Source organism: Chaetomium fimeti (assembly GCF_033439085.1).
Source record: "Chaetomium fimeti strain CBS 168.71 chromosome Unknown B0H64scaffold_3, whole genome shotgun sequence".
NCBI lineage: Eukaryota > Fungi > Ascomycota > Sordariomycetes > Sordariales > Chaetomiaceae > Chaetomium > Chaetomium fimeti.
Window position 1 is genome coordinate 3888138 of NW_026944331.1, and position 26285 is coordinate 3914422.

Sequence of the window (26285 nt, forward strand, 5' to 3'; positions counted from 1 at the left end):
TGGGCCTCAAGTCCGGACGGAGGTAAGATTCCTACCCTGACTCTAAGTCTGACGAAAAGACGCTGTAACTAACAGGCTCAACTTGAAGTCTCAAACAGGGGGCAGTCAAAACCTCGTTCCCCTTCCGGAGGACTGCACGCCATCGACGTGAATCCTATTCAGGGGGTGGCTAGTACGTCACATCACCGAGGCAAAAGAGGAACATCACTGTCGCCAAGGTAGAGGAGGCAGAGAAGGAACGTCACCACCCTCACTCACCTCCTCACCACCACCCTCAACACCAAGCAAACCATCACGGCCTCAATCCCGGACACCCACACATCCGGCAGCAAGGAGCGCCATCCGAGACAGCAAGCCCCTTCTTCAGGGTCCCATCTCGTGGCAGTGCCACACGCCACAGCACACCACCCACCGCACCACCACCACCACCACCACCACCACCCAACGAAACCCCCCCAGGAAGCAACAGATCCTGCAGCAGTCCAGATCAGATCTGCCTCGCCCAGCACCACCCTCCCTCCACTTCCCCCAGGTTCCGTCTCTCGCAGCCTCCGAGACATCGGCGCAAATCAAGGGCCTCCCCCCCCTCCTTCCCTTCATGACCCTCAGGCTCGGGGAGGGGGGTGAACAGAAGGAGAAGAGGGGGGGGAGGGGGGGGGGGGGGTTGGACACAGCAGACTACAACCACGCCACGGCCTCCAGGGCGCGCGCGCACACCCCGCCTGACTGGCCTGACTGGCCTGACTGGCCTGACTGGCCTGACTGGCCCGACGACGGGCTTTCTGGAAGGTCCTCCAGCCCCAGCAATGGAAGAATGCGAGACACCGGGCTAGCCGAGCTAGTGTACTGAGAGTTGCGAGTGGGCAGCAAGCAGGATGGATGGATGGATCACAGAGGTGGCTGGGTTCGTTCGTTCGGCCCTGGGCGAGCTAACTCCTATGGTCGGGAGTTAACGAACGAACGAGCCAACGAGTGAGTTTCGTTCGATGATGGGGGGGCAATTCCTCCGCGTCCGTCGGGACCCGTCTCGGGCCCTTTTTTTTCTTCCCTTCTCACCGGCCGGGCCGGGGTCGTTTGGGTAAGGCGAGACACAGGAACGGGGACAGGGTCGGGTTTGCCTGGCTCGTCCCCCTGGCTCGTCAGCTTTGCTAGCTTCATGCGGATTACACTTGCTGGGTATGGAGTGTACATATGTATGGATTACGCATACCAAATCCATATCCATACAGACATGGTCTTTGCGGAATTATGGCTGTGTCGTGTACATGGGCAGGACGTCATGGGCTTCGGGACGGCGGCCCCGTTTCTGGGAGACCATCACACCGGTCGCGGCCCCCTTGGGGACGGCCAGAAGCGGAATGACACCGCTGGTTGAAGAGTTTTAGTTTAGTGCCAGTTGACGATGCATCTCCAGGGATGGAGGGGCCTGTTGGCAGCATGTCAGACTGACATACTGCAGCAGGGCAGCGCTGGCAGATTGGTAACAGGAAAAGGATTGCTTGGTTTAGCTGCCGTTGGTGCATTGCGCTAGGATGGGGTTGGGTTTGGTATCGGTGGAATCTGTTCGTTGTTGATGAATCCCTGACTCCATTTTCTCCCTCCTGAAACCCAGACACACACCCCATCGGCCAGCCAGGGGCACACATAACGTTCCCCGCCGAGGCCGCCATGCAGCCGGACATGCAAGCAGTAACTCGTTAGTCTGTACTTCGTACATCACAGTAGTGTCGTGTAGGAGAGGGAGCAGCATCAGATGCAGCTCGGCATCACACGAGTTTCACCCCTCCCTTTCGAGCGTCTGCCCCCATCTGCAAGGTGTCAAGTCAAGTGAGCAACCCCCCGGAATCGGATCACAGTACCAGAACAGGACAGGCCGAGGGGACCGATCAGGAAATGAGACGCTGCACGGCATGCGAGTGAGCCAACACCGCTGTGTCAGGTTTGCCCGAATCGGGACAAGTCGACCACCAGCACGACTCCCCACCGACCGGCAAGGAAAACCGGGACTTGCAGCGCCGACTCTCCGGGCGCCACAAACTGGGTGGGCTGTGGATGATCTTCGCGACATGACAGATTGGACCCTGGACTTCATTCTCGCTTGGCTGGCTGGCGGTTTGGGGGCCGTGAAGTCGAGGGCCGGATTCGGCTGGCTTTGTGATACACAAGACAACGACAGCATGACTGCGCCGCACCGGCTTCCATCGCCTCCGGGCCGGTCCGCACTTTTTGTTTTCTTCTTTCTGATATCTGGTGTGTGTGATGAGATATCGCTTAACTCGTCCTCGACTCCTGCGGTCGCACAACACCACCACCCACTGGGTGGTTCCTCGTCTGCATGGATGTGGCAGCGTGACCATAATGCTGTTTTCAGCGCGTCTTGGGTAACTCATGCGATGCAATCCGACTCCCACGAGAACACCCACACGGGCCGACAAGAACCGGTCAACGGGCATGTGGCGTCCAGGCCCACGTTAGCGTCCCCCCGAATCTTCGAGGGAGCTCACTAGGCGACTAGTTAGTTAGTTCTTAACCATCCTTTGGACCTTCATGCATGGCCCTCGCTAGTATTGGTATTGGATGAGCGTCGAGAAGCGAGATAGTTGGCCTTGTTTGGTTAATAAGTGAGGCGTGATTAGTAAATTCGCTCTCGCGTCGTCTCGAGATTCGATCGTCTCGTCTCGCCTTGTCCCTGACCATGTCCCCTCGGGTCATGGGAACCTCGAGGCCGAATCAGAACAAGGTGAGGCTGGTGAGAAAATCCGCCGGTCCCTCGCAAGGCGTTGTTGATCTGTCCGTCTCGTGGAGCCTCAACTTGCCTGCTGACAGCAGCAAAGCAGCAAAAGGATCGCCCTCACACGATCTCACTCTGCTCCGCAATGGCGGGCGTCGATCCTCCCAGCATTTCGCTCACCACCTCAGCCAGCCAGGACCCTCACACCCAGCCGTGCCAGCCCAGTCGTGCCGGTCACGCCCGTCCAACTGTCCACCGGTAACAGGGGGGGCGCTTTTTTGCACAGACAGTCTTGGCCTCGTGCTTGACAGCGCCAAGGCGCCTACACTCACTCCATAGGCGAGGGCCGGAGTCGACGTTCCATGGTTCTCGAACATGGCGTGCGACTCAGCCTAAAATATTTCCTAACCACCATTGGCTAGGTGCCTGAATCGGTGCTGGGATTGCTGGCTAAACCCTAACCCTTTTTGGAATTACCCTATCCTTGCTGCAGGTCACCAAGGATCATGATGCGAGCGAGAAGAAGTGAATTAGCGTCGTTATCCGTAGCAGCCCCGCGTTCCTTCGCGCCTGTCCGACTGTGTTCGCGGGAGGGGAGGGGGTGGTATCGTGTCATCCCAACGTTACGGCGCCGTTACGAACAAGCCTACCAGGTGGTGGTGGTGGGAGTGGTGGTGTGCGTGTGAATTCCGGCAGGCAAAGAGTTGATCGGGGACTTGGGGACGATGGGGAACGTACTTGGTATCGTTGCGTCACACTTGACACAAACAACGGTACACAGTAAAATCTCCGTCGACCGTTGGAGTTGATCGATGACCAGGAATAGCTTGAACCCCCCCCTTCCTCCGCCATGCAGTCGAGGGGTCGGCCCGAGTAAAAAGCAACAAGCAGCAAACAAGCAGTTGGGCTTGGCCACGAAGAGATGTTGGTTCATGGTGACTGGTTCCTCGTGCTTGACATCTGCAGCCATGGCCGTGCGATCAATGCGAAGGGCTTGCCTGCCAACAACGTCGACCCTTTCCCAGTGAGGGTGGTGCCTTTGACAAATGAGAACCGGGAGCCGCCCTCCGACCCGACCTGGAGTCTCGTGAGGCGCGGGCCGGGAGTGAGGGGGTCGGCGCCCGGGAGTGAGGAGGTCAAGGCCCGGGACAAAGGCGCTGCGGATTCCCCCGTTTGCTTTCCGGATCCTCACACGTGGAGAGTAAGTTACGTACTGCTTGCCGTTCTGAGATCCTCCCCGTCCCTCCGGGCAGGGTCTTCCTGGGCCCCGTTCAGCTTCGCCCGATCCCTTGGGCTTGTGAACCCGAACGAGGGGTAATGGTCGTCAGAATTCGGAGGATTGGAGGAATCCGGAGTGAGATCCATGGCGACTTCTCCTGGCCGCTCCCCCTCACATCCCCGCTAACCGGCTAGCGTGGCCTCAAGCGTGATGGCGGAATTTCTGGAAGCTTGGGCTGACCGGGATATGACGTCTGAAGGAAAAGAAGTCCCGAACGATCGACAAGCCTCCAGCGGTCAGCAGAACCCGAACGCGAATATTCATTCCACTGTCTGTCTCACCAAACGCCAACACATCTGAAATCCGAATAACAACACCCTCCTTTTTGCATCATGATCCACGGTGTTGGGAGGGATCCTGGTCTGACCGGTGAACCAGGGACAAGGCCCGCCGGCAGCCGAAACCCCTGTCTTGGGAAGCGAATCCCGGGCATTGGACCGGAGCGGGCCCCGAACACGTGCGGCGTTCGTCGACGACGCGGCGCAGGCACTGACCGGGACCGGCCTGCTCGTTCATCTTCAATGCCGCGGTGGTTTTTTGGCTTCCAGAGAGTCTTCCTGGTGGCTTGGATCGAGGATGAAGCCATTGTCAGTCAGGGATGCCGTGTTTCTGAATCTGAACAAATCCGGCTTAGCTAGGCTGTATGTCTCAGGTCGGTTAAGCTCCCTCATCGGTTCTGGTTTGCGAGAGACAAACGTTTTTGCTAACTCACGTTAGTGTTTTCCTGCTCCATTGCCAAGTTGAGCGAGCCATTCCTTCTCGAGATGGAAAGAGACCCGAACAGGGCTGCCTGGGAACGCGGTGAAATCCGAGGCTGACATGATGTTTCGGCTTGACCGGGCAAATTCATCGAGCAATGGATTTTTCAGGCGCTGCTGAGGTCGCGGCCTCCATGACAGAAGGGGAACTAACCACGTCGGGGATTTTGATGCTGTTGTTGTCAATGGAGAAGGGTGCTGCTGGCTTCTTCCCTGGGGATCGCGCTGTCTTGGGATCCCAGCTCCCGAATAGCCGTGTTCTCTCCACTTCTTCGTCCGAAACACCAAGATCGATCAAGCTAAAGGCTCTCCACAAGTGGGTAACCACTCGCTCGTCGATACTGCATTTCCAGTCCGTATCAGGGCATGGGAGCGAACAGACGCCGCCAGGGGATCGTTCCGTCATGTCGGATATCGATCGAAATTCCGGGGAAGTTCACTGGCGTCATGCTCGCTTTGTCGGGACCGAGCAGGCAAGAACCTTTCCTCGAGCCCCCTCGCTGCCCCTGGAAATCTCAAAAGAAACTGTTCTGTTCGGACTGGTTTCTCGGGCAGTGGCGCGCCGAGGTCGCGTCGGGATCCCTGACCGTCTGTCAGCCGAGGTGAGCATGAAGTCTGTTCAGCTCCTTTGATTCGTACCCACCTCATCGTCTGGTGATGGATCGAAAGGTTCCCCCTTTTTTTAAAAAAAAAGGGGGGGAGACTGGCAGCATCGACGGGTCCTCACGGCCATTGATGTGCTTCTCGATGCTGCGCCTAGCCGTTGGCCTCCATAGACCGGAACACATCTGGGTTGGGAGCATGCGTCCGTACACCCAAGTGGCTCTCACGGGCTGACATGGATTGCATCAAATTCCGTCGCTGTGTCCCCTCGTAACGGAATTTAGGGTTCCTTAGTGTTTGAGGGGCAAGACTGGTTCCGTGGGGAACGCCACTTGGCCTCCACACTGGTTAACCTTACTTGATCCGGCTGCTGGAAGCCGAGAATAAAGAAATAGCAATCGATAACTGATGCCCCTCTACCTAGAGGATTGTCGAGCGGTGCTCTAATATTGATCTGTTCCACGGCGTCGAGCTGAAGGGGAGGGTTCCCGAGCGGAGAGTCAAACACAGCATCTGGCTTTTGTTCTGCAGGATCCCGAACACGCCGGCTGGTCGCATTAACTGCCCGATTTCTGGGGATCGAATGTGCATTGCCACCCAGGGAGCTTTTTATCGGACAACCACCCATACGCAAATAGCCGGACTCGCGATGGCTTCACGGAGTTTCGACTTCTTTCCCCGGACCCCCGGGAGCGTTCGTGATACCTCGTACAAGTACGTCGACGGCAACGACGGGGTTCAGATCAGTCGACCTACCCGCAACGCTAGCGAGCCCGCTCGGGACCATCACCAACGGTCAGGGGTTCAGACTGTTCCGGTCATTCTCATTGAAGGAGACTTGGCTAGCAATTATGATATCAACATGGCTGAGCTCCGCTGAACTGTCCAAGTTGGCGACACGGGACAGGGTGGCTCGAGCAACAAGTTGCAATGCTTAGATCACGCGGCTACCCGGCTGCTGCTTGCTTGACCACAGTACGATGGGTTGGTTGAGTTTGCCGGCCTTGGTTCAGGACCTCGAGAGTTTGATCGTAGCGAACTGCTGCAGGGGACGCGGCTCTTCAGGTTTGGGTGGTGCCTCTGCGTGCATCCTGAGCTTGCGCCATGCTCTGTTAGGACTGGGCGGTTTCTGGGCACCTGTATCCATTGGACTGACCCAAGGGTGCGTTGTCGATGAAGCTGCACGATGTTGACGAAACCTTCGGAACGGGTGTGACGAAATTGGGAAGGCACATGCAGATAGACGAGAAGGTCGCTCGCACTGGCCCCTAAGTTCCCTTCGATGGAGGAAGCCGGCTTACGATCCCGTTCTCGGGGGGGAAGTGTGGTACACTCTGGGCCGCCGAGCAGATACCAGATGCGTCATGAAGCAATCCCTCGACGGATGGGTGTTTAACGGCATGCCGCACTATTGCTGCAAAGGGAATCGTTTCGATCCCCACCTTCCTGGTTGGTTGGATCTGCGTTTGATTCCCACCTGAAGGAATCGCTGCCGCCGTGGTGAAGAGCGGGGAGAGTCTGCCGTGGCCGGCATCCGGAGCATTTTGAGTGTAATCGCGCCGTGGGGGGGATAGAAACCGGGCTCACCATTTGCCGGGATGAGCATCTTGAACCAGGCAAAGGAGGATCTCCGGGCAGCGACGGGCGATGGTGTCTACACTATGATGTGATAATGTGATGCTGCAAATTCGCTTGTTCGGCAATCGAGAGGACTCATGCATACCAAGTCATTAACAATGGCATTATGCAGCCCCGGAGCCGATCCCTCTTCGCTGAAGCAACCTAATAATGGACTTCTCGTCGTCGGTGGAGCGCGGTCTCACAACGGCAGCAAATGACAGTCCGGCAGGTTGGTTGCGGGGACGAGATGGTGAGCGACCGTTGTGATCGGCTCGGCTGACTTGGGACCACTTGGGACCACTCGGAACCCGGATGGCCGGGCAATTGGAGCAATTGGGGGAATGGAATCTGAAAAGGGCAGTTGTACCTGCTCCCAGTCGGAACCCCCTCGAAAACCTTGCACCACCTGCATGAGGTGCAGCGGCGACTGGCTTCTCGGCCGTTCCTGCATCCCGTGTCTCTCACCGGTCGCCTTACTAATCCTGACTTGCCGGCCCTTGGAGTGCAGTGGCCGCAAGGGGTTGTGATGTTGGCTCCTTCCTTCCACGTCTCTCCACAATCCATGTCACGGTTGTGAGTTGTGACAGCCTGAGCAGGAAAGTGGGATATCGCATCGCAATCATGATGCTCGTACTGAAGATTGGGCGCGGGGCGCAATTCGGAGAATTGAAGCTGTGGAGGGGTTACGGTTGCTGATGGAAGTGTCTGTCCCGGTTAGTGAACTCATGTGACGCATGTGAAACTGCACACTGAGTGTCTTGCAAGCTGGTCATTGCGGGGGTCGTTCGTTGTGAGCCGGGGGGTTTGGTGTCGCCCACCCCGCCGTCTCAGACTCATGACGGCTGGGATAACGAAGGACCTTGGAGATCGTGGCGGCCGGGTCATGCATCTCGTCTTGAGCGAAATATCTTTTGCTAATGCAACCGGATCCATTCCGCAGACAATATACGTCGTCATTGGCGAGTGAGCGAGTATCATCACTAGTATCTCATCCCGCCCTCAAAGTGGAGCGGTGTTGAAGGGAGGGGGACCGGCGGGTTCTGGAACCTCAGCGACACGACCAAATCGGAGTTTTGTGACCGAGAGCAGCACACCGCTTTTCGTGGTGACCCTCAGGTTGCTGTTGTGTACAGTCGGCTCATTGAGTACCGGCAGCGAGGCAGCGCCCTGTTGGTTGGTGTGACCAGTCTCGAATCTGGCGGGGTTCCATGGATTGTAGGTAGGTAGGTGTTGGTGCTCGCATTTCGCACCCACTCGGCCCGGTGCGGGTTGGTGGGGTCATCGGCGAAGGCTCCGTGATCGACCTCCCGGGAGCCGGTTGACGAGCCGGACCTTGTATGCGCTTCTTCTCGGCCTTCAAGCATCGCGCAAACATATAACTATCGCTTGTCTGAGACGGCCACTCTACCTCTGTCGAGAAGTGAGAAAGAAAAACAGAGACAAATGTGCCGCGTGGCGAAATGGCCTTTGGGCTGTCCGCATCACGCCCACGACAAAACACTGTATTCCGTACATACCTTACATACCCACGTACATAATGCCCACTAATTGTGCGTTTCGTTTCGTGCTCCGGCCGCCCGCGGCCTGCACGAGACGATGTGGGACGTGGGCAATCTTCGCATCCCATATTTTACTAGCATGCTTCATGTAGTTGCAATATCAGCGGCATGCTGTTGCAGGACACCATCCGGGAACATTGCCGAATTGGGAGGTATCCCACGAATCAAGGGGCGCGAGATGGGAGTGGGAAGGGTCTGGCCGTCCGTGCGTTCAGCCTGGCCCACGTCGATTCCGGATTCCGGCGAGAGCACGACGATGACCCATATCTTCGTAACCTGCGGGATTTACGTAGTTACAGATTACATGCATCGCTGCCACCTGTTTCCCTGTCTGTTCTCAATCGTCCCAGGTTGCCTTGACCGAGCTGTGGGTTGTTGGGTAACTGACAAGCGAGCGTTGTCGCGAACTGCTCAGAACATGGAGGGCTTCAATCGCAGCAAGTGGGGGCGAAGTCGGCGGCGCCCTGGTACCTGCATCTTGGAAGTTGCTTGGACTTCGTGGTGGATCCAATGCACTTGATGTCCAGATTAGGAACATTAGTGCTGTGGCACGAAGCACAATGCACACAAGAATGCTTCTCTTCCTACTGATAGTTCAACATCGACGACTTGAAGTGTTCACAAAGAAGTTACTAGAGCAAAAAGGTAGCATTTGCAGTCATCTTTGGTGCTAACTATGATGTCGGGGACATTGAATCTGTGCCTTGGGTTTGCTTTCCACGGCGACTGCGCCTATTGGCCCGATGCACGGGGCTGTGAACGGCTGGTCCGTGTCCTCCTGCCCGGACAGCCCCAGAGCATTTACACATCCATCGTAGGTACTCCGTACACACCTAGTACAAGTCGTACTTGTCAGGAGAACCTCTTGCGCACCCCTGAGGTGCCCGGAAGGGACAAGTCCGTCATGAGAAGAAAAATGGGCAGTATTTCAGTGTCGTTTCCATACATGGACCCAATTAGCTGCATCGTGTCCACGTCGCTTAGGCATGACGGACAGCGCTCAGGCAGGGCGGCGTCGTTTGAAGTGAGGGGCGGGATCACGCAGAGGTGGGGTAAATGTTTCTGTTTTGGCTCCGTTTCAGATCAAGTGATGCAGACCACACAGTCTCCCATGAGTTTCCGGGCCATGGTCTCGGAATCCGATTTGTGAAAGAATAGCTCTCCCACGTGGACCACGTTGTACCCCTGCAACGGTTGGCAAGGCTGCTCGTTCATTTTCAGGTTGCTCGCCGAAGCGTGTTTATATCTGACACCGGTTACAGGGACCGAGGTGGCATGGTTTGGTCATGCCAACCCAGAAAGACCGAGCTGGATAAAGTAAAGCAGCGAGAAAGCCGGGTCATCACCTGACCGCGACGCTCAACGATCAGCTCATGAATGGGAGACGAACTGGAACGATAGAAACGCCGGCCGCAAGATAATCGGCATGCAGAAGACGTCCAGGTGATCCTGATGGGCGTCAAGGGCACCATCGTGCATATTTCGACGTGTCCAACCACGAGCCAGCTCAGCTCCATCGAGTCTCACTATGTATTATCGAGATCGCTCGGTTTGGAGCAGTTTCTGTGGCCCACTGGCATCAGCAGGTTGTCATGGCCCATCCCTGCAGTAATGCGGCCCGCAGCCGGGCGGTGTTGGAAACGAGCAACAAGATTTGTGTCGAGATGTGTCGAAAACCAAACTGGAATGGGAAGAGTAAGGAGGTCCGAGAGTTCAGATCGTCTGCACAACATGGCTGGATGCCTTTTTGAGGTGGAGCCGAGTCGGGGCTTAAAATGTGGGGGGAGGGGTAGGTGACGGGCTGACACACCCCAAAGCAACCCCGCCATAATCCTCGGGCTTGCGGACACTGACCACCCGACGGGATTCCGTGGACGACCGCAACAACCATTGCGCCCAGTTGGCTGCGGTCTTCAATGCGGCCAATTTGGTACGGTTAATTGCAGTCAATTCAGCGTCGTGTATTAAACCCTAACCCTACCCATAACCCTACCCATAACCCTATCCCGTGCCCTATCCCTAACCCAAACCCTACCCCAAACCCTACCCCAAACCCAAAGGCTATCATTGCAAGTTAACCCATCTACCTGTATCGAACTGACTGCGTCAAATTGACTGCCAGTGCACTGAACTGGGTGCAACTGACTGACTGCGTTGAACTGGTACACCGAATTGGGCTTAAGCGGGGTGGCGAGGATCAAACGAGGTCGCTCCAAAAGTTACGGTGGTTTGTGCACATTCAAGGCGGGGTTTTTTCAGTTCGCACCTCAAACTTCTCTCCATGCCAACCGCAAGAGACGGAGCAGTGCATCGGAGCGTTCGACTTCCAGCCCCTGGCACTTTGCACTTTACCACCTCGGGCCCAGTAGGATGGGGGCGGGTTGAAGGGAAGCTTCGAAAATGTAACTGTCACGGCGGGATATCCCCCAACGGAGCTCAGCGTGAAGAACTGGTGGTGGGCGTCTTGCTCGGTGTGTCAGACATTAGCAATCTGGTGTGGCCTCCAACGAACGACGAGATTGATGATCCTGATGTGTTTGATCCAGCCAACCGGTCGACCCCGCCCGGCACCCTTCCCGTCCCGCTGTCTCCATACTGCAGTATGCCGCGCAGGAGGGGGTCCGTCGTGCGACCATGGCAAGCGCGCGGAATCCCTTCCACTGCTGAGCGTACCAAAAGGAGACCTAGCCCGCCTAATTGAGCAAAGATGAGGCCAAAACCTGCACGCTCCATAGGCGACCGCCTGCGGCCGGTCTGTTCAACTCTGGCACCGGGCAGTCTCCGGCTTTCCCTTCGTGGTTGAGGAGTCGCTTTTAAGTGGGGATTCTCTCTTGGCCGATCGGGCAAACCCTGCAGTGGACTTTTTCCCGACAGCTTTGGGATACCTTGCCTCACTCGATGGTATCGAAGAATGTATGTAGAAGCATTGAATTGCCGAGGATCTTTCAACCAACCAACATATATGTTTTTCTTTCTTTTTCTGTCTTTTATTCCTCTTTCCCGAACTTCGAAAGCTGGGAACACTTTCAGATGTTTCGTGTCCCGCACATGTCATCCGAAATCTAACCTACTCTGTACCTAGGTACTTCGTGCGGTTGGCAAGAGTTCACAACGAAGCCCCTCCTGGCGGGTTCCGCACGAGCCGTATCTCCTTTAGGTTTTCCCCACACGAAGCTGCCACGCCTCTCGATGCCATCGTCGGGAAACAAGGCGGCGACGGGCCTCTTGACGTGGGTTCGCTGCCGGCCGCCGGAAGTACCCCAGATTTTGCAACCGTCAACGGCCGGGCCCCGTGGAAACCGCACAGACAAAAACCGCTTGGTCCGCGGCGGGGTGTTGCCTTCGTTCGCAACGCTTGCCATTCCCTGCCGCGTTATCATCATGTGGCCTTCTGCCAGCCAATCCACCGGCCATCGAACAACATACTCGACCGTAGAAAAGGTTCAAAACTGAACAAGGCGATGTCACGACGGCCTCGTAGCTGTTGTGCAAGTGGTCCGGCTAAGAAAACTCCGGTCGAGACCGCGGTGAGCATTGATGCATGCCCTCCCGCTCGACACTCGGACCAAGTTCATCTCGAGACAAACTGGGAGCCGTCTCTTTCCTGTTTCCGCTCCTTCGTACCATCAGGTCCGAAGCCGAGCCGTCCCGCAGCTCCCGGCTGCTTTTCGTTCCAATGGGGTAAAATTACCCCAGACTTTGATGCAAATCCTCATTCAGCCACCCGCGGTCGCAACGGCGCCACACTGACATTGGGTGAACCGCTCGCCGCAGCAGCCCGGTAACGCAACGTACTCCTGGCATCTGTCAAATCACGATCGAACCAGGGACGGGAACGTTGCTCGATCTCCACGGTACAGCTGGACATCCGCAAGGTGATGCAAGAGATTGGAACGCTATTTGCCCGTTTTTGTTCTGGAGTTCTGGCGAGTATGGAGGTATTTGCCATGTGAACGCTCGAGGACGCCGTCTGATTCCCAAGGGCTCGAATCTGGGGAATCCTTGTCGCCGGACCAGCGGGCTGGGCATGGAATGGACCTCGTCGTCTCATCGTGCTGAATTTAGTCGGCCCCGATCCGATACATGTATCCCAGAATTGACAATCCGTAAAAACGGCGCTTTGGGGTTTTGCTACCGAAGGCTTTACTATGGCCTTGCTGGGGCTTTGCTTTTTGCTGAGGAATTTTCCTGGCACCTTTTGCAAGTTCTTTTTGTTTCAAACTGGCATGACTCTTCTCCGGGTGCCGTCTCCGTTTACATGACGATTTGCACCACCCGTGGTGTTTGTCGGTGGATGGGCGCTCGGAAAGACCCTGATGATCCTCGCGGAGAACTGTAACCTTGATTACGGAATCCGGTCCCTTCAAATGTTGGTTTGGTACGTGGAATAAGAATAGCGAGTTTGACTGCAGCTTGGCCGGCAGGCAACTCTCCCGCTGGTTCATGCCATCCAATTGCCTGGCGAAGCTTGTCGTGACACACGATGGCCATTGGCGGTCGGTCGACTGTCAGTCAGCCCACAGAGCAAGGGGGTCGGAAAGGGAGATATCGAGGCTTTTTTTTGAGCTGCCAGTTTGCTGCAAGCAAGACGTGCAGCTGTCCGATCCATCTGTGAATATGCTTTCCTTGCCGCGCTGCATGATATTAATGTCGGCCTTCCAAAGGACCTCACCGCCTGACCTCACCAGACTGCAAGACACCACCGAGAGTTGGCAGCTACCTCCCTCGTTATCACCGTTGTCACATTCTGTCCGTCTTGTCTTCATACGAGTGGGGCGGGACCTACAATCCACAACAGCTTCAAGCGCTGTACTATGAATGAGACAGAAACCCCACGAGACATCTTAGGCTCTTTGGGTAACGTTATTAGAAACATCCGTGGCGCTATCGCTCGGCCGTGGCGGCACACATATGCATCGGTAGTCGGGGGGTTAATATCCACAACCCGTCTCGAGGTGTCCCGGTTGAAACAGTGGGAAAATATGACGATCGGTATGAAGTCAATAAAACACGGAAAGCAACTTGAACCTGGAAGAGAGAAACCAAGCTGGGAAGAGCGGGATGCAAAGTGAAGGACCTCATTCGTGATGCCGCAAAACCTTTCGGATCGTAACCGAGCGCCACACCTGCTCTTTCCCGCCTGTCTTCCGTCCCATTATTGAGAAATATTTTCACTTTTCCCGAAGTTGGTACTTTCGTGTTTTTTTCTCTCGCCTGCCAAATTGGCGGCGGGTTGTTGGTTTTTGCGGCGGCGGGAGGGAACCCCACCAGCAAGCATCATCCTCCGATGCAGTGAAACAAAAAATCTCACGAGTCATCGTCAAAGTCATCGGTTGCCCAACATGGCGCAGCTATGGGCGCAACCACTACCCGCGGCTCGGTTTGAGGAGGAGGCGCCGGCGGTTTGGTAGCACGAGAAGATCCGACTTTTTGGTCGTTCGGAGTGGCCCGGATAGACAAAGCCGCAACATGACCTTTTAGGTTGTCTTACGGCCGCCAGCAACGACCTCCGATGGACCGCCAGCAACCACGGCGGAGGAGCAATTCATGAGACATTGTGACGCCTGGAATTAGAGACACAGAGCGGAGGTCGCCCGCGGCTGAACATGGCATTCGCAAGCTCTTTTCCTTCTGGCTCTCTTTCATCCCGACCCGCGCCGGCAATTGGACGCTGTTGGGGGTACAGTACCTGAGAAGAAAGAAACTTCATACATCGTACTCTGATGGCGGGTTCGGGTTGGTCACGACGGTGTCGCACCGTCACATCATCCCTTGCCTCTTGCTCTGCTCGCATCGCTAGTGGATGTGGACTGACGCAGCAGGCGAGAGATATGGCGCCCTCATGACCGCAGCACACCACGGTCGCATCTTGCCGTCGTCTTCCTCATTCTCGGCGGGTCCGTTCGATCTGCTGCTGCGCGTGCTATCACTCCACGCACCTCCGCGATCCCCCGCCTGCGACAACACCAATAATACTGAGCAGTGGGAAGTGGAACGGGAAGTCATCCACCAGGCCAGAAGGAGGAAACTGGTGTAACGTCCTCGAGGACCTGATACTCCGGAATGGGTTTGCCGGCAGGATCGGAGAGATGCCGGCCCTCGCGCGATGGATCAGTTTCCGCCCTTCGAACCAAAAGCTGGCCGCCGTCTTGAAATTTTTTGAAGTCGGAAAGATGGGAAATGCGCGACCCCTCCTCAACAATGCGTGTACCGCTCCCAACCTACGAACAAGGTAAATTCTTACACGAGTTCTTGTTATTTTCGTTTTGTCGTCTCCTCCTTTTCTCACGGCCATCTCTCGCGCCGTCTCCGATCTTTCCGTTCTATTTGACTTGGCAGGACCGGGGGGGGGGGGGGGGGGGGGGGCGGGCAAGCTGTCGCGGTCTCACCCCTTGCGCCTCGCTTCCACAGTTCCCCTGCCGGTGCTTGCAGGGAGCTCTTCACCCTTGCAGCTGGCCCCCGAACATGTTGCTGGGATCCCCATGTCTCCCGGGGTCCTCGACATGGAGCGGGGCTGACAAGGTCTGCCTGACTTGAAGGGGAGCTCCTCTCCCAGACCCCGGTCGGTACCTGGGGTACAGCAGACAGGGGCCTGCGTGCAAGTGCCATCTCAAAGACCGTGCGAGCATCCCTGCCAGCGAATTGGATGCGCAACCAGATCTCGATGGGCCCCACCCGACTGGGTGGTGGAGGCGGGGAAAGGCCCCACGCAAGAAGCGGTCGTCCCATTCACCAATGGGGCAGCAGCCCGCGGAGGATGAGCCGTGTGTGCTTCTCACTCCTTCCCGCATGCCGTCTCGCACTTGCCCGCTTCCAGGACTGCTGCTGCCATTGCAGTGCGTTGTGGTTGTGGCTGCTGCAGGCAGCGCACCACTTGGAGGGCCAAACCCGTCTCCCTCCCGTCCCTTTTTGGCGGTCCTGGCTTGTCACGTCGCCTGCGGGTTCCAGAGCTGCCCAGAGCTGCCCGCTGCCCGCTGCCTCGTTTTGTAAATTTGAACTGCACAGCAAAGCAAGCCACCACGCCCGCCCGCCAGCCGTCCCGTTCCCCGTGCCCTACCTTAGTGTAGTTCATCTACATTAGGAGCCACAACGTCACGTTTCTGAGCCCGTCCCTCGAGCGGGAAGGGAAGGAGGGTGGTCATATTTGTCTGATACTATGACCAGTACCGAAACAACTTAACGTTAATTGTCACCATCCACGGCCGGGGGGTGCCCCTCTGGTGGAATTGAAGCGGGGACCCAACGGCGTGAGTGAAGCGAAAGTTTGCTGGAGATGACCGAAAGTCTCTTTTCCCACCTCCTGTACCGGAGGAAAAGTCAAGGGAGAATTAGCAAGACTTTCCCTCTTCCACACCTCCCGGGCCCTGTTCCCGTCGATCGTGGCACCTGGTTGTTGCCTCTTCAAGGAAAGCTCGGTTAAAATTAACAAACCGAAAAGTAAAATAAAATAACTCCATACACTTAAAGACTGCAGCCAGGGGCCTGGAGAACACGCCAGCTTCCATGAGCCGGCCGGGGTGCTTTCCCCCAACGACGACCCCTGTTCTTGGCTCGTCCTCTGCGTCCTTCGTTTAAGAATTCTCCAAGGTACGAAATACGTTACGGGCAGGTACTTGCAGCCTCTTCCTGGAGTTTCTCGCCCCGGCGCCGGCATCTACACTTTGTACATACCGACTTGAACGGCACTGCTGTTGCTGCTAATGCTACCGTCACCATCTTGGGTCTCGAGCTCGACTTGCCACGCCCGTGGACGCCTGGCTTTCGCCGGCACTGTACAGTACATACATACATACTTATCTTAGCTTAGGACAGGACGAGCTGCACGCCGGGTCGTGGTGATCGTGGGGCTCTTGCTGCATCAGCCGCCTCCCTGCTCTTCTTCCGACACACACAGGGGGGCCATTGAGCAGCCCATCCCTTCTTAATTCTAATTCTCCTTTCACATTAGTCCCCTCGCGGGCACACTCTTCCCGACACGGAGATAGGCGGGGGCTGAGTCCACAAGACCGTCAAGACCGCATCGCAGCTTGTTCAGGCCCTGCTCTCGAGCTTCAACCCTCGGCGTCGTCTCCGTTCAACGACATACATCCATCATCTATCAGACAGCTGGTGCTCGGGGCACCCGTTCCACCTGCAGATATCCGAACCGCCAACACGCCTGCAACGAGGAAGGGGCAACGACGTTGATCGGGGTTGCAGTGCTAGAGTCTGGAGAACACCACACCAGTGCGTGCCGCATCGAGAGCCCAGACCATCGTCCCGTCTCCTCTGCGATCCATCACCACCCGCCGTCGTACCGCCCCTATCGTCCTCACCCCTCTTCCCCACACCGTACACCGGGCGACTAGCCGAGCCTGGAACACGCCCCCGAGGTATAGCAACCCCGTCCATAAAGCTTCACGGCGTCATCGGGTTTTCGAATCCCTGCGCCCACGAGATAATCAGCAGCCAACTCGTCGCCGACTGAATATCTCGCTTGGTTCCGCCCGCACCCGGCTCCTCATCCCCAGATCGTTTCTGAGTGTGTACAAAACCGCGCCCACCCCACCCCCGTCCTTCCCCCCAAACCGCTTCTCGCAGCTCCAAGACCTGTCCCCCGGGTAGAGCTGGGCTTTCAGAGTCATTGGGAAACGAAATCCGTGGCTGCGGCACCAAGACAACAGCAACTTTGGCATCGGGTTGCCAGCTCTTCCGGTCAATATCCGTTCTTGCGTTCCCGCAAGAAGCAACGATAACGATAACGTCAGCTCCGACGGGAGCAAGAGAACCTGTTCCTCCTTGCCGGCAGGGACCCGATCGATTTGCTTTTTTGTTTGTGCACTTCCACTTGCCAAGTGCGAAGACATTGGACGGGCGACCGCATCTTTCAACCGCACCCCCCGGTGACAAGAGGGTCTGGCGGACGAAAGCTCCGGAGGCGAGAAGATATTTGGGTTCGGGTTGATCAGAGCACTTCTCCAACCTTGAACTCCTCCCTGGCCGCCTCGTTTCGGCACTGGCGCGACACACCGAGACGGGTCAAAAACCTGAACCTTGCAGGCGGGCAAGCACAGACAGGACAGGGCAGGGTGCCTTCGTGGACTTCCAGCCCGCCGGACGAGCTCCACCACTAAACCGCTTAAGAAAGCCAGAGCCAGGTACGAAAATACATGAGTTCTTCCATTGCCGTCATCCTCGTCTCACACCAACCCGCCTCACCACCCCCCCCCCCCCCCCCCCCCCCCCTTCCTCCCTCCCCTCCCCCCGTCCCCCCGGCTCGGCCCTGGGTCTATCCATGGCCCGTTTTCTTATCAACTCCCCTCGGCGTCACCTCGCCGCATCTTTAAGTTGGGGATTGGTCGCATCTTTAAGTCGAGGATTGGCCGCACCTATCATTACCATTTGACGAATTATCACGGCCGTCTTGCGTTTGAATCTGTCGTCATCCAGATTGTCGGTGCTCTTCGTTGACGCTTGGACTAACGCCACCCAAGAGTATATAAAGGCCGACCCATCCGCCCGCCGTGCCATTCTGGTTCGAAATTCACAAGCGCGCGCAACCGACTGCAGTCCACTTGCTGCTCAATCATCTTCGGCCGCCACCCTTTTTTTCCCCCAAGGAATCACGACTTCAGACGTTGATAAAAATGGAGCTCGTCGAGCTCGTGGAGAACGAGCCTGTAGTTCGCGCCTTCAAGTGCGACTGGGAGGATTGTGTTAAGGTGTGTACTCGTGCCTGTGGCCGGCAGTCCTCTGCTGGGGATAACTCGGCCGGGTAACTGACCCATCCTCTGCAGGGATTCAACCGCAAGTCAGATCTTCAAAGGCATTACCGGATACACACAAATGAACGGCCGTTCATATGCGATTACGGGGAGTGCAGAAAGGCGTTCATCCAGAGGAGCGCTCTGACAGTCCACATTCGTACCCATACCGGCGAGAAGCCTCACGTCTGCGAGCACGTAGGATGCGGCAAGCCATTCTCAGATGTACGCCGCGCCCTTGGCCTCCCCCCAAGCCCCTCTTCATACTGACTTCAGTACAGTCTTCGAGCCTGGCAAGGCATCGTCGGATCCACACGGGTAAGCGGCCGTACACATGTGACCACCAAGGGTGCACAAAGAGGTAAGCTTTGCTCCCTCCTATTCGGGCTGGTTTGGAGCCTGGCACTGACCGAGGCGCAGCTTCTGTAGAAAGACGACAATGGTAAAACACTGGAAGCGAACCCACCAGCGTACGCGCCAATCCGCCGGCATGGACGAGTCAGCTTCCGAGGGCGGCAGCCCACCACCGACGCCCGACAGCCACGCCGCGATGCCGTGGGCGGCTGCCCCTCACGCTCTCCCGGGCCACCCTCCCCAGCTGAATCACCCGGGCCAAATCCAACAACCACCTCCATTTCCCGGCTTCGGCCAGCACATGCCCAACTACGGCATGCCCCAACAGGGCCCTCCCCAAGGCGTCCCGAACAGCGGCATGGCCAACTACCACGCCGCCCCGATCATGTCGCAACCACCACCCCTCGAGGCCCCGGGTCACCCACAACAACAACAACAACAACAACCACAGCATCCGCCGCCGTACGACAGCATGCAGATGATGCAACAACAAACACCACGGATGCCCGTCAGCTACTACGTGCCCGAGCAAAACAACCCGGGGGTGGCGACCATGACAACACTCGACAGCCCGGGCGCCTACACGGTGGTGTCGGGCCCGCCGAACGGGCAGGGCCTGTACACGGTGATCCCGTCGGACCAGCTGAGGGGGGAGACCATCCACCCGGACGTCGCGACCTGGAGGTTGGACGAGTTCAGGTGGGCGCCGTGGCCGCTGACCAAGGCCGACTTTGAGGAGGACATCTCCATGCAGATGCCTAGTGCCAGGATCAACGACATGTGAATGAATGGCCGAGGTTAAGACGGAAAGGAATAAAAAAAAAAATTGAGAAAAGAAAAAGGCAAACAATTGGAGGTGCTAAAGGGACAGAAAAACAAGAAAAAAGCCATCGAACAGGTGGCCTCGCAGCCGGGTCCGCCCGGACTGCGTTTTGGAATATTCTGTATTTGTAGCGTTTTCGCCGTAAACCCCAGTCTCCGCGATGAGATGTTGGGTGGGCTCTAGCGAAGTTGAAGTTAATTCAGCGAATTTATTAATGAATAGCGTTAACGAAACTTTTCGGTTCGGCTGCCGGTGAACTGTGAGATGTGTGTGTGTGTGTGCGTGTGTGACGGACGGACGGACAGGAGGGCGAGGGGGAGGGCGAGGGGGACGCCAGAGCTGGGTGTCGTCGTTTGGTGGTGGTTGTTTGATGAAGTTCGAGTTCGCACTGAAGTTCGAGTCTGCCTCGACGTTCGAGTTTGCGTTGACGGGCGTGGCTCGGGAGTGCGCGAGGACGCGAGAAAGGGCCGGTTCTTCGACGGGTTGTGGGAGCGAGTGCGAACGGCTTCCTGCTGCCCGGACGGGAGGGGCCTCGGAGCCCTTTGTCGTCGAAGAGCATCTCGCGGTGCAAGTGAGGTTGCCGGTCGTTGGGTTCGGTCGGTTGATCTCGAAGCGTGGTGTGAGGACGGAGGAGTTGCTCGGCTCGGTAGGGTGCCCAAGGAGGGAGAGAAGGACGGCGTGAGGGAGGGGAGGGGAGGGCGGGGAGTCCGGCTGGGAGAGAGTCGAGGAATGTGAGGGGAGCTCGGGTCGATCATGTTCCCTTCACCTGCCCGCTGGCGTTGCAAACCGCATCAAACTTTGTCTGACCATCCCATCGCATTTCCGCCCATCACCCACTCCATCGTGTCGGATGCATGTGCAGGGTCGTGGTCGGAGGGTGTAAGTGCACTTGGGAGTTGCACTCGTAGCACTGCATTTTTAGCCGACTGGACCGAGTCAGATGGTTAGTGGTTGTTGCGTGGTTGCAAATGATGGTCGTGTACTGTGTAGTTAGTGACCTGGTGGTGAGAGGTGAGATATACATGAGTGGAACATGTGGGACATGTGGGACATGAGATGTAAGTATGAGATTGTGGGACACGGAGGTGAGAGAGAGCGGGTCCAAGATAAACGGAGAGGGCTCTTGATCAACCGAGGGAGGCTCGGGGACATGTAGATAAAGTGATTTGCTTTGTTTTGCCTCGACTGTGCCTCGGTTACCCCGTAATCGCCATCCATGACGCTGCCTGTCGGCACGAATCGTCATATCTTGCAACGGCGGCTGGAGCCTAGACGGGCCAATCGCTGAGTGTATAGGCGCTCAGCACGAGCTGCCGTACTTCGTACCGCATCTAGCACTCCGGCTCAATGGGCAAGCCGCGTACACAGACGCGGATGTAACGGTGGATTATGTAGTTCGCTTGGGACGGGCGTCTCTTGCCGTGCTTGGGTTGCTTGGTTTGCTTGGTTTGCTTGGTTCCGAGATTCTTTTTGTTCTGGAAGAACTCTGGCGCGCGCTTCATACGAGACGGAACCAATTTCGTTCGGGCAATGGTGTGATGGAAGGCTGTGGCGTTTGGGGAGAAAATGGAGTTGTCGGTTGGAACCGAGTTGGAATGAGAGAGAAAAGGGTGAGGTCAAGTTCTTCAACAACTGAGCCACCCCAACCCAACATATAATAATAACTAAATCCACTCTTCACCCTCTCATAACTACCGTCCTCCCTGCTGACACCGAGAAAGAAGCCGACTTGGGAGACGAAGGAGCTACCGAACGGGCCTCCCACATGTCATTAGCGTCGACTGCCGTTGTCACTCGCCGTCTCTGATTGGAGGGGTTGTACGACCATGCCAGAAGCGCTGATGATCTCGACGGCGGCAACCGAGACAGCGGGGAGCAGCGGGGGCAAACACGGGATGGGTTGCTCTGGGCAGTGTGGGAGCTGATGAATTTGTGCGCGGTGCCCCGCTACAGCCGCAGAGCCACCAAGGCCCGCCTGGGAAATTCCAGGTTCCAATGCCCGGGGCTCCAGTTGAGTTGACTGTGGGAAATCACCTGACCACCAAGTAACACCACAAATCACAAATCTCTCTGATAATTCTGTGTTTTGCGTGTGACTATTTACTCCCAATTTTGCGTCCCAATCAAGGCTGTCGTCAATTCACGTTTCCCAGATCGCCGGATCCGATGAACTTCCCGCATGTCCGTGCCAAAAGTTTGCTGTCATCGGACCGAGTCCGTCCCTGATTGCCCAGGGGTCAAGTACCCCGACCCACCGAGTCAGGTCTGGAGGCTTGAGCACCCTGAACTGAACGTGCGCACACCACCATAACTTTTGGAGTGACTTCGTTTGATGCCCGTCACCCCGTTGAATCCCATTTCGATGCAGCAGTCCAACGCATTCAGTTCAACGCAGTCGATTCGATACATAGGTGGATTACTTGGTCATTAACAATAAGCTTTGGGCTTGGAATAGGGATAGGGATAGGGTTAGGCGTAGGGATAGGCTTAGGGTTAGGTTCAGACCCTATGCCTAACCCTGCCCCTATCCCTATCCCTATCCCTATCCCTATGCCTCCTGCCACAATGGTTGGAATTGGCTGCATCAAATTAACTGCGTGCAATCGATTGGGTTCTTGGGGAGTAGTGTGGTTCACAAGCTCGGGGCTGCAATGTAATTAATGTAATAAATATGTCGTTGGCTAAACTTTGCCTTGGGGTGAGTGTCACTCTGTGGGTTTTCCCAGTTTGCACCTTCAAGCCTCCGTCGTCAGGGCCTGGAAGGGCCCGAGTGGCCCAGAATTCTGTCGGGGTCTTGGCACGGACAAACAACAAGCTCCGTCACGACTTGCCGGACCGGGCAAGAATGTCCAGCGGTCCGATAACCGAGCACCTTTTCAACACCCAGCACCAACACTTACCGTGGTCCGGCAATTAACGAGAAAAAACACCATGCGCTTCTCAGGTGCTCTCCTGGCGGCGCTAGTAGGGCACGCGCTTGCGCACGGGGACCACGGCGGCAGCGGGTCACACCAGCCGCACGTCGACGAGAACGCAAGCTGGATGCAGAAACACATGGCCGGTATGCTTGCTACATAGCCCGCGGCCCCCCTTCGCCCAGCCCGCGGCACAATCTGCTCGCTGACACCCCCTTTATCCCCTCCGCAGAGGAGCACCACGTCGACGGGTTCGACGCGGGGTCCTTCTTCGCGCTACACGACTTCGACGCCGACGGCAGCTGGCAGGGCGAGGAGATCCTGCGGACATACGGGCTGATGGACGAGTCGAATAAGGGCGTGTCGGAGGACCGCCGGGCGCAGATCGTGCAGGAGATCATGGGGCTGATCGACGCCAACCGCGACGGGCGCATCAGCCGCGACGAGTTCGTGCGCTTCATCGAGACCGACGGCAAGACCCTGCCCGACATGGGCACGGGGCCCGGCCACCACGGCGACGACGAGTACGAGTACGAGATCCACCACTGGGAGAAGTGAGTTTAGTTCATACCGGACCCCCGCCCGCCGTCCCGCCCGTTCTGGATGAAGTGGGAGATGCTGACGGGGGCAAAGATACCACGACGAGAACACCAAGCTCGAAGACCTCACCCACCCCGAGGACATTGAGCACTTCAAAAAGCACGAGCAGATGGAGGCCGAAGAAGAGCGGCTGGAGAAGCTCAGCAAGCAGAGCATCATCGAGTCCAACATACCGTCCAAGTTTCGACGGGGGGGATAAAGGAAGCCGTCCGCGACGGCGTAATGGGAACAGACACATGAACATAACTGACATATACGTAATGGTAATGACCCCAGCCGGCATGTCCAGCTACGGCACCGACGAAATCTAGCTATTCCCCAGCACCAGACCTAGTAGTAATAAACACATCAAACACGCAGTGCCACACCCCCGGCGCGTACGTCTTGACCAGCTCGACATGTTCCACCACAGCCCTCTTCCCCCCATCCTCCCCGTCCCTCTCCCCATCCTCCGCCGCCCACCGATCAAACAACCGCTGAACCTGCCCCCTCCGCGCCTCGATATCCGCGACCCCAACATTCTCATGCAGATGCAACCACCCCGCCTCCCCGCCCGCCACCACCATCCCCCACGCATCCCTCCACACCGGCTCGCTCGTCGGCAAAAACCCACAGTTCACATGCACCACCTCCAACACCCCCCCACCACTCCGCTCCCGAAACCCGCCCACCCGCCCCGCCGCCCGCCGGTTATCCTCCAGAAACACCACGATCTGCTCCCCGCCCGCCATTGCCTCCGCTAGCACATCATCATCGTCATCATCATCAACCACCCCCTCCCCCTCCCCCTCCCCCTCCCCCTCCCCCTCTCCCGCTGGGGGTGCTGGGGATGCTGGGGGTGTTATGACCCGCACCGAGAACCCGTTGGCGGCCGCCCCGCGCCGCAGGCCCTCGACGCTCCAGGGGTTGAGCTCCCAGCAGAGGACGCGCAGGCCGAGGCGGGCGAGCGGGAAGGCGAAGTAGCCGATGCCGGCGTAGAGGTCTATGGCGTGTTTGCCGTGGAGGGTGGTGGTGGTGCTCGTCCTTTGGGGGGCGGTTGAGGTTGGGGTTGGGGTTGGGGTTGTAGTAGTAGTAGTAGTTGGGTTGGGGGTTGGTGGGTTGGCGGTTGGTGGGTTGGTGGTTGGTGGGTTGACGGTTGGGTCGTGGAAGGAGAGGAGGCGTGCTTTTTCCTTGATGTTGCCCCGGCTGAACATGGTGTGGGCTGGTGCCCAGGCCTGGACGAGGCCGTTTTGCTTGGTGGTTACCCAGAGGGCGGCGTCAAAGTCGGCTTGGGAGGGGGAGGTGGGTGTGGATGAGGGGGCTGGGCCGAAGTCGCCGTGGAGGGGGTGCAGGTGGGTGGGGGAGCGGAGGACGTTCTCGTCATCGTTGTTGTTTTGGCGGTTCTCCTTTCCATGTTCCTCGGGGCTCTCACCGTCCGTGGTTGAGAGGCCGGGGGCGAGGTGTAATGGGATGCCTTCGTTAACCGCCAGGTGAGTTAATGGGGTTTTGTTGGCGGGTGATATGTGGTGGAGGATGGCGGTCCAGAGGGCTTCCTTTTGGGAGGGGCTCGATGAGGACAGGAGGGCTGGCCATGGTTGGGTGGTGAAACTGCCGCTCGGTAACAAGACCATGGGCTCATAGACGACCCAGCGCTTAGGGGCGCCGGATAAGAGCACATTTTTGGTGTCATTGCTGCTGATCTGCCCATCGTGTGAAGTTGCGATGGATTCGATGAGTGAGGGAGAGAGGGAGTCCAGCCACGAATTAATGGCGGATTGGATGGGGTTTTTCTTTTGTTTTGGAGGTCGTGCCATCATCTCGATCGTGAGGTCACAAAATGGAAAGAATGACGAGCAATACTCAGATCCAGAACAAGATCGATTTTGCTCCGCAAATCGGCTAACTGCTGGGCAAATCCCCACAAACAGCAGTGAATCTTGCGTTTGATACCAACGTCGATTTACAGATTTGTACACACAACATCGAGCCCCCCACTGTTTCGTGTGGGATCATTCTGAAATACTTCAGCCAGTTCTCAGCAGCGGAGGAGTTGAAGCTGGAAGGTTGGGGGCGGCGTCCTCTGTACCTCCTTCATAAGATCTAAACTCGAAATATTAGTCATTCTCAAGCCCGATTAGCTCAGCTGGTTAGAGCGTCGTACTAATACCGGTTCCACCTGTATATGGTATGCGAAGGTCAACAGTTCAATCCTGTTATTGGGCATCGTGATACTTTTGCCTCACTCCCCCCATTGTTTTTGCCCTGCTTTTTTTGGGTATGGATCATGAGTGTCAACATTCGTATCGCGGGACCTGCATTTCTGAGAGTACCAACTCTACAACCCCCTACTGCCCTTTCTTTCCCTTCCCCTTCAGCTTCTCGACAACGATATCAAACCGCTTAAACGCCATGGCCCCCTCGATGAACACACTCACCACCCACATCCACCACACCGCACTCCCCCTCTTCACCCCAAACTTCTGCAGCTTCGTCCTCTCCAGCAGCCACGTCTCAAAGACGTGCAGCACCACCACCGGCACAAAGATAGTCTCAACCAGCCACACAAACCCCTCCACCCCGCCCGGAAACCGCACCGCCTCCACAACCTGCGCCGTCAGGCTGCCAGGCGTGACATACCCCATCCACACGAGCCCAAAGGACAGGTAATAAGCAAGAATCCCCACAAAGATAGCCAGATCCAACGGCACGCGCGGGGCCATGTACTCGTTCACCACCACCACCGCCTTCTCCCCACCAGCACCAGCACCATGATCCCCACCAGCATCACCATCCTCAGCAACCACCCCCAAAGCCTCCCTCGCAACCCGCGTCATCTCCACCAGCCTCCCCCTCCGTTCCGCCCACCCCGCCAACGGCGGCTCAAACACCACGCGATGCAGCAGCGCGCTCCCGGGCAGCTGGAGCGTGACCGACGTGAGGTCGATGTCGGTCATGAGCGGGTTCTTGGCATCATTCACACTGCCATCGCCGCCATCCTTGATAAGGCCGTAATAAGAAGCCGGCACGGGCGGGACGGCGCCGTAGTTCAGCAGGATGTGGCGCATGTCGGCGCGGTGGTCGGCGTTCATGTGCGCGATGGTTCGGGCTTTTTGGGCGGGGGGGATGGGGTCGTCCTCCGCGGTTTTGGGGTGGGTTTGGGTGGGGGTTGTCATGGTGGTGGTTGGGTTGGTGTATTGTTTTGTTTTTTGTTGGCTGTGTGGAAGGAATGAGGGAGTTGATGCTTTGAAGGGAGGAGGGGAGGTGAGAGTGAGTGAAGCGGTGGGAGGATAGTGAGAAAAGCCGAGGTTGAAATTGGCTTGT

At 57.1% G+C, this 26285-nt stretch overlaps 11 protein-coding genes and 1 non-coding gene across 12 annotated transcripts; 8 read left to right on the plus strand and 4 right to left on the minus strand.

The window, feature by feature from the left end:
- Window positions 1-1796: 1796 nt before the first annotated feature.
- B0H64DRAFT_133192 (uncharacterized protein) lies at window positions 1797-2601 on the plus strand. The gene has a single exon (XM_062798161.1). It carries the CDS (start codon window positions 1911-1913, stop codon window positions 2505-2507), a length of 597 nt encoding a protein of 198 aa, XP_062661391.1. The 5' UTR covers window positions 1797-1910; the 3' UTR covers window positions 2508-2601.
- A 1052-nt stretch (window positions 2602-3653) lies between these two features.
- On the plus strand, window positions 3654-4828 carry B0H64DRAFT_373168 (uncharacterized protein; the record flags this gene model as incomplete). The annotated part of the gene is made up of 3 exons (XM_062802271.1): window positions 3654-3932; window positions 4389-4662; window positions 4728-4828. The coding sequence occupies 3 exons, from the start codon at window positions 3654-3656 to the stop codon at window positions 4826-4828; spliced, it is 654 nt and encodes a 217-aa protein (XP_062661392.1).
- B0H64DRAFT_133459 (uncharacterized protein) lies at window positions 4588-6507 on the plus strand. The gene is made up of 3 exons (XM_062798162.1): window positions 4588-4651; window positions 4728-5370; window positions 5796-6507. Exons 2-3 carry the CDS (start codon window positions 4867-4869, stop codon window positions 6249-6251), a joined length of 960 nt encoding a protein of 319 aa, XP_062661393.1. The 5' UTR covers window positions 4588-4651; window positions 4728-4866; the 3' UTR covers window positions 6252-6507.
- A 4849-nt stretch (window positions 6508-11356) lies between these two features.
- Window positions 11357-12473, plus strand: B0H64DRAFT_133535 (uncharacterized protein). The gene is made up of 2 exons (XM_062798163.1): window positions 11357-11463; window positions 11633-12473. Coding segments are annotated over exons 1-2 (705 nt in total). The 5' UTR covers window positions 11357-11461; the 3' UTR covers window positions 12336-12473.
- A 1873-nt stretch (window positions 12474-14346) lies between these two features.
- Window positions 14347-15055, minus strand: B0H64DRAFT_373169 (uncharacterized protein; the record flags this gene model as incomplete). The annotated part of the gene is made up of 4 exons (XM_062802272.1): window positions 14347-14505; window positions 14589-14771; window positions 14840-14873; window positions 14940-15055. 4 exons carry the CDS (start codon window positions 15053-15055, stop codon window positions 14347-14349), a joined length of 492 nt encoding a protein of 163 aa, XP_062661395.1.
- Window positions 15056-15258: 203 nt separating this feature from the next.
- On the plus strand, window positions 15259-15685 carry B0H64DRAFT_133548 (uncharacterized protein). The gene has a single exon (XM_062798164.1). It carries the CDS (start codon window positions 15308-15310, stop codon window positions 15629-15631), a length of 324 nt encoding a protein of 107 aa, XP_062661396.1. The 5' UTR covers window positions 15259-15307; the 3' UTR covers window positions 15632-15685.
- On the minus strand, window positions 15686-16598 carry B0H64DRAFT_133549 (uncharacterized protein). Its single transcript, XM_062798165.1, has one exon. The coding sequence runs from the start codon at window positions 16202-16204 to the stop codon at window positions 15740-15742; it is 465 nt and encodes a 154-aa protein (XP_062661397.1). The 5' UTR covers window positions 16205-16598; the 3' UTR covers window positions 15686-15739.
- Window positions 16599-18176: 1578 nt separating this feature from the next.
- B0H64DRAFT_441304 (uncharacterized protein) lies at window positions 18177-19431 on the plus strand (the record flags this gene model as incomplete). The annotated part of the gene is made up of 4 exons (XM_062806561.1): window positions 18177-18251; window positions 18327-18518; window positions 18575-18654; window positions 18714-19431. 4 exons carry the CDS (start codon window positions 18177-18179, stop codon window positions 19429-19431), a joined length of 1065 nt encoding a protein of 354 aa, XP_062661398.1.
- A 2811-nt stretch (window positions 19432-22242) lies between these two features.
- B0H64DRAFT_393329 (uncharacterized protein) lies at window positions 22243-23670 on the plus strand. The gene is made up of 3 exons (XM_062803627.1): window positions 22243-22531; window positions 22618-22939; window positions 23019-23670. The coding sequence occupies exons 1-3, from the start codon at window positions 22402-22404 to the stop codon at window positions 23182-23184; spliced, it is 618 nt and encodes a 205-aa protein (XP_062661399.1). The 5' UTR covers window positions 22243-22401; the 3' UTR covers window positions 23185-23670.
- B0H64DRAFT_458465 (S-adenosyl-L-methionine-dependent methyltransferase) lies at window positions 23270-24997 on the minus strand. Its single transcript, XM_062807414.1, has one exon. The coding sequence runs from the start codon at window positions 24779-24781 to the stop codon at window positions 23297-23299; it is 1485 nt and encodes a 494-aa protein (XP_062661400.1). The 5' UTR covers window positions 24782-24997; the 3' UTR covers window positions 23270-23296.
- Window positions 24998-25092: 95 nt separating this feature from the next.
- B0H64DRAFT_t54 lies at window positions 25093-25187 on the plus strand. The gene has a single exon. It is a non-coding gene; the product is annotated as a tRNA-Ile (tRNA).
- Window positions 25149-26281, minus strand: B0H64DRAFT_393334 (uncharacterized protein). The gene has a single exon (XM_062803628.1). It carries the CDS (start codon window positions 26135-26137, stop codon window positions 25310-25312), a length of 828 nt encoding a protein of 275 aa, XP_062661401.1. The 5' UTR covers window positions 26138-26281; the 3' UTR covers window positions 25149-25309.
- Window positions 26282-26285: the final 4 nt, after the last annotated feature.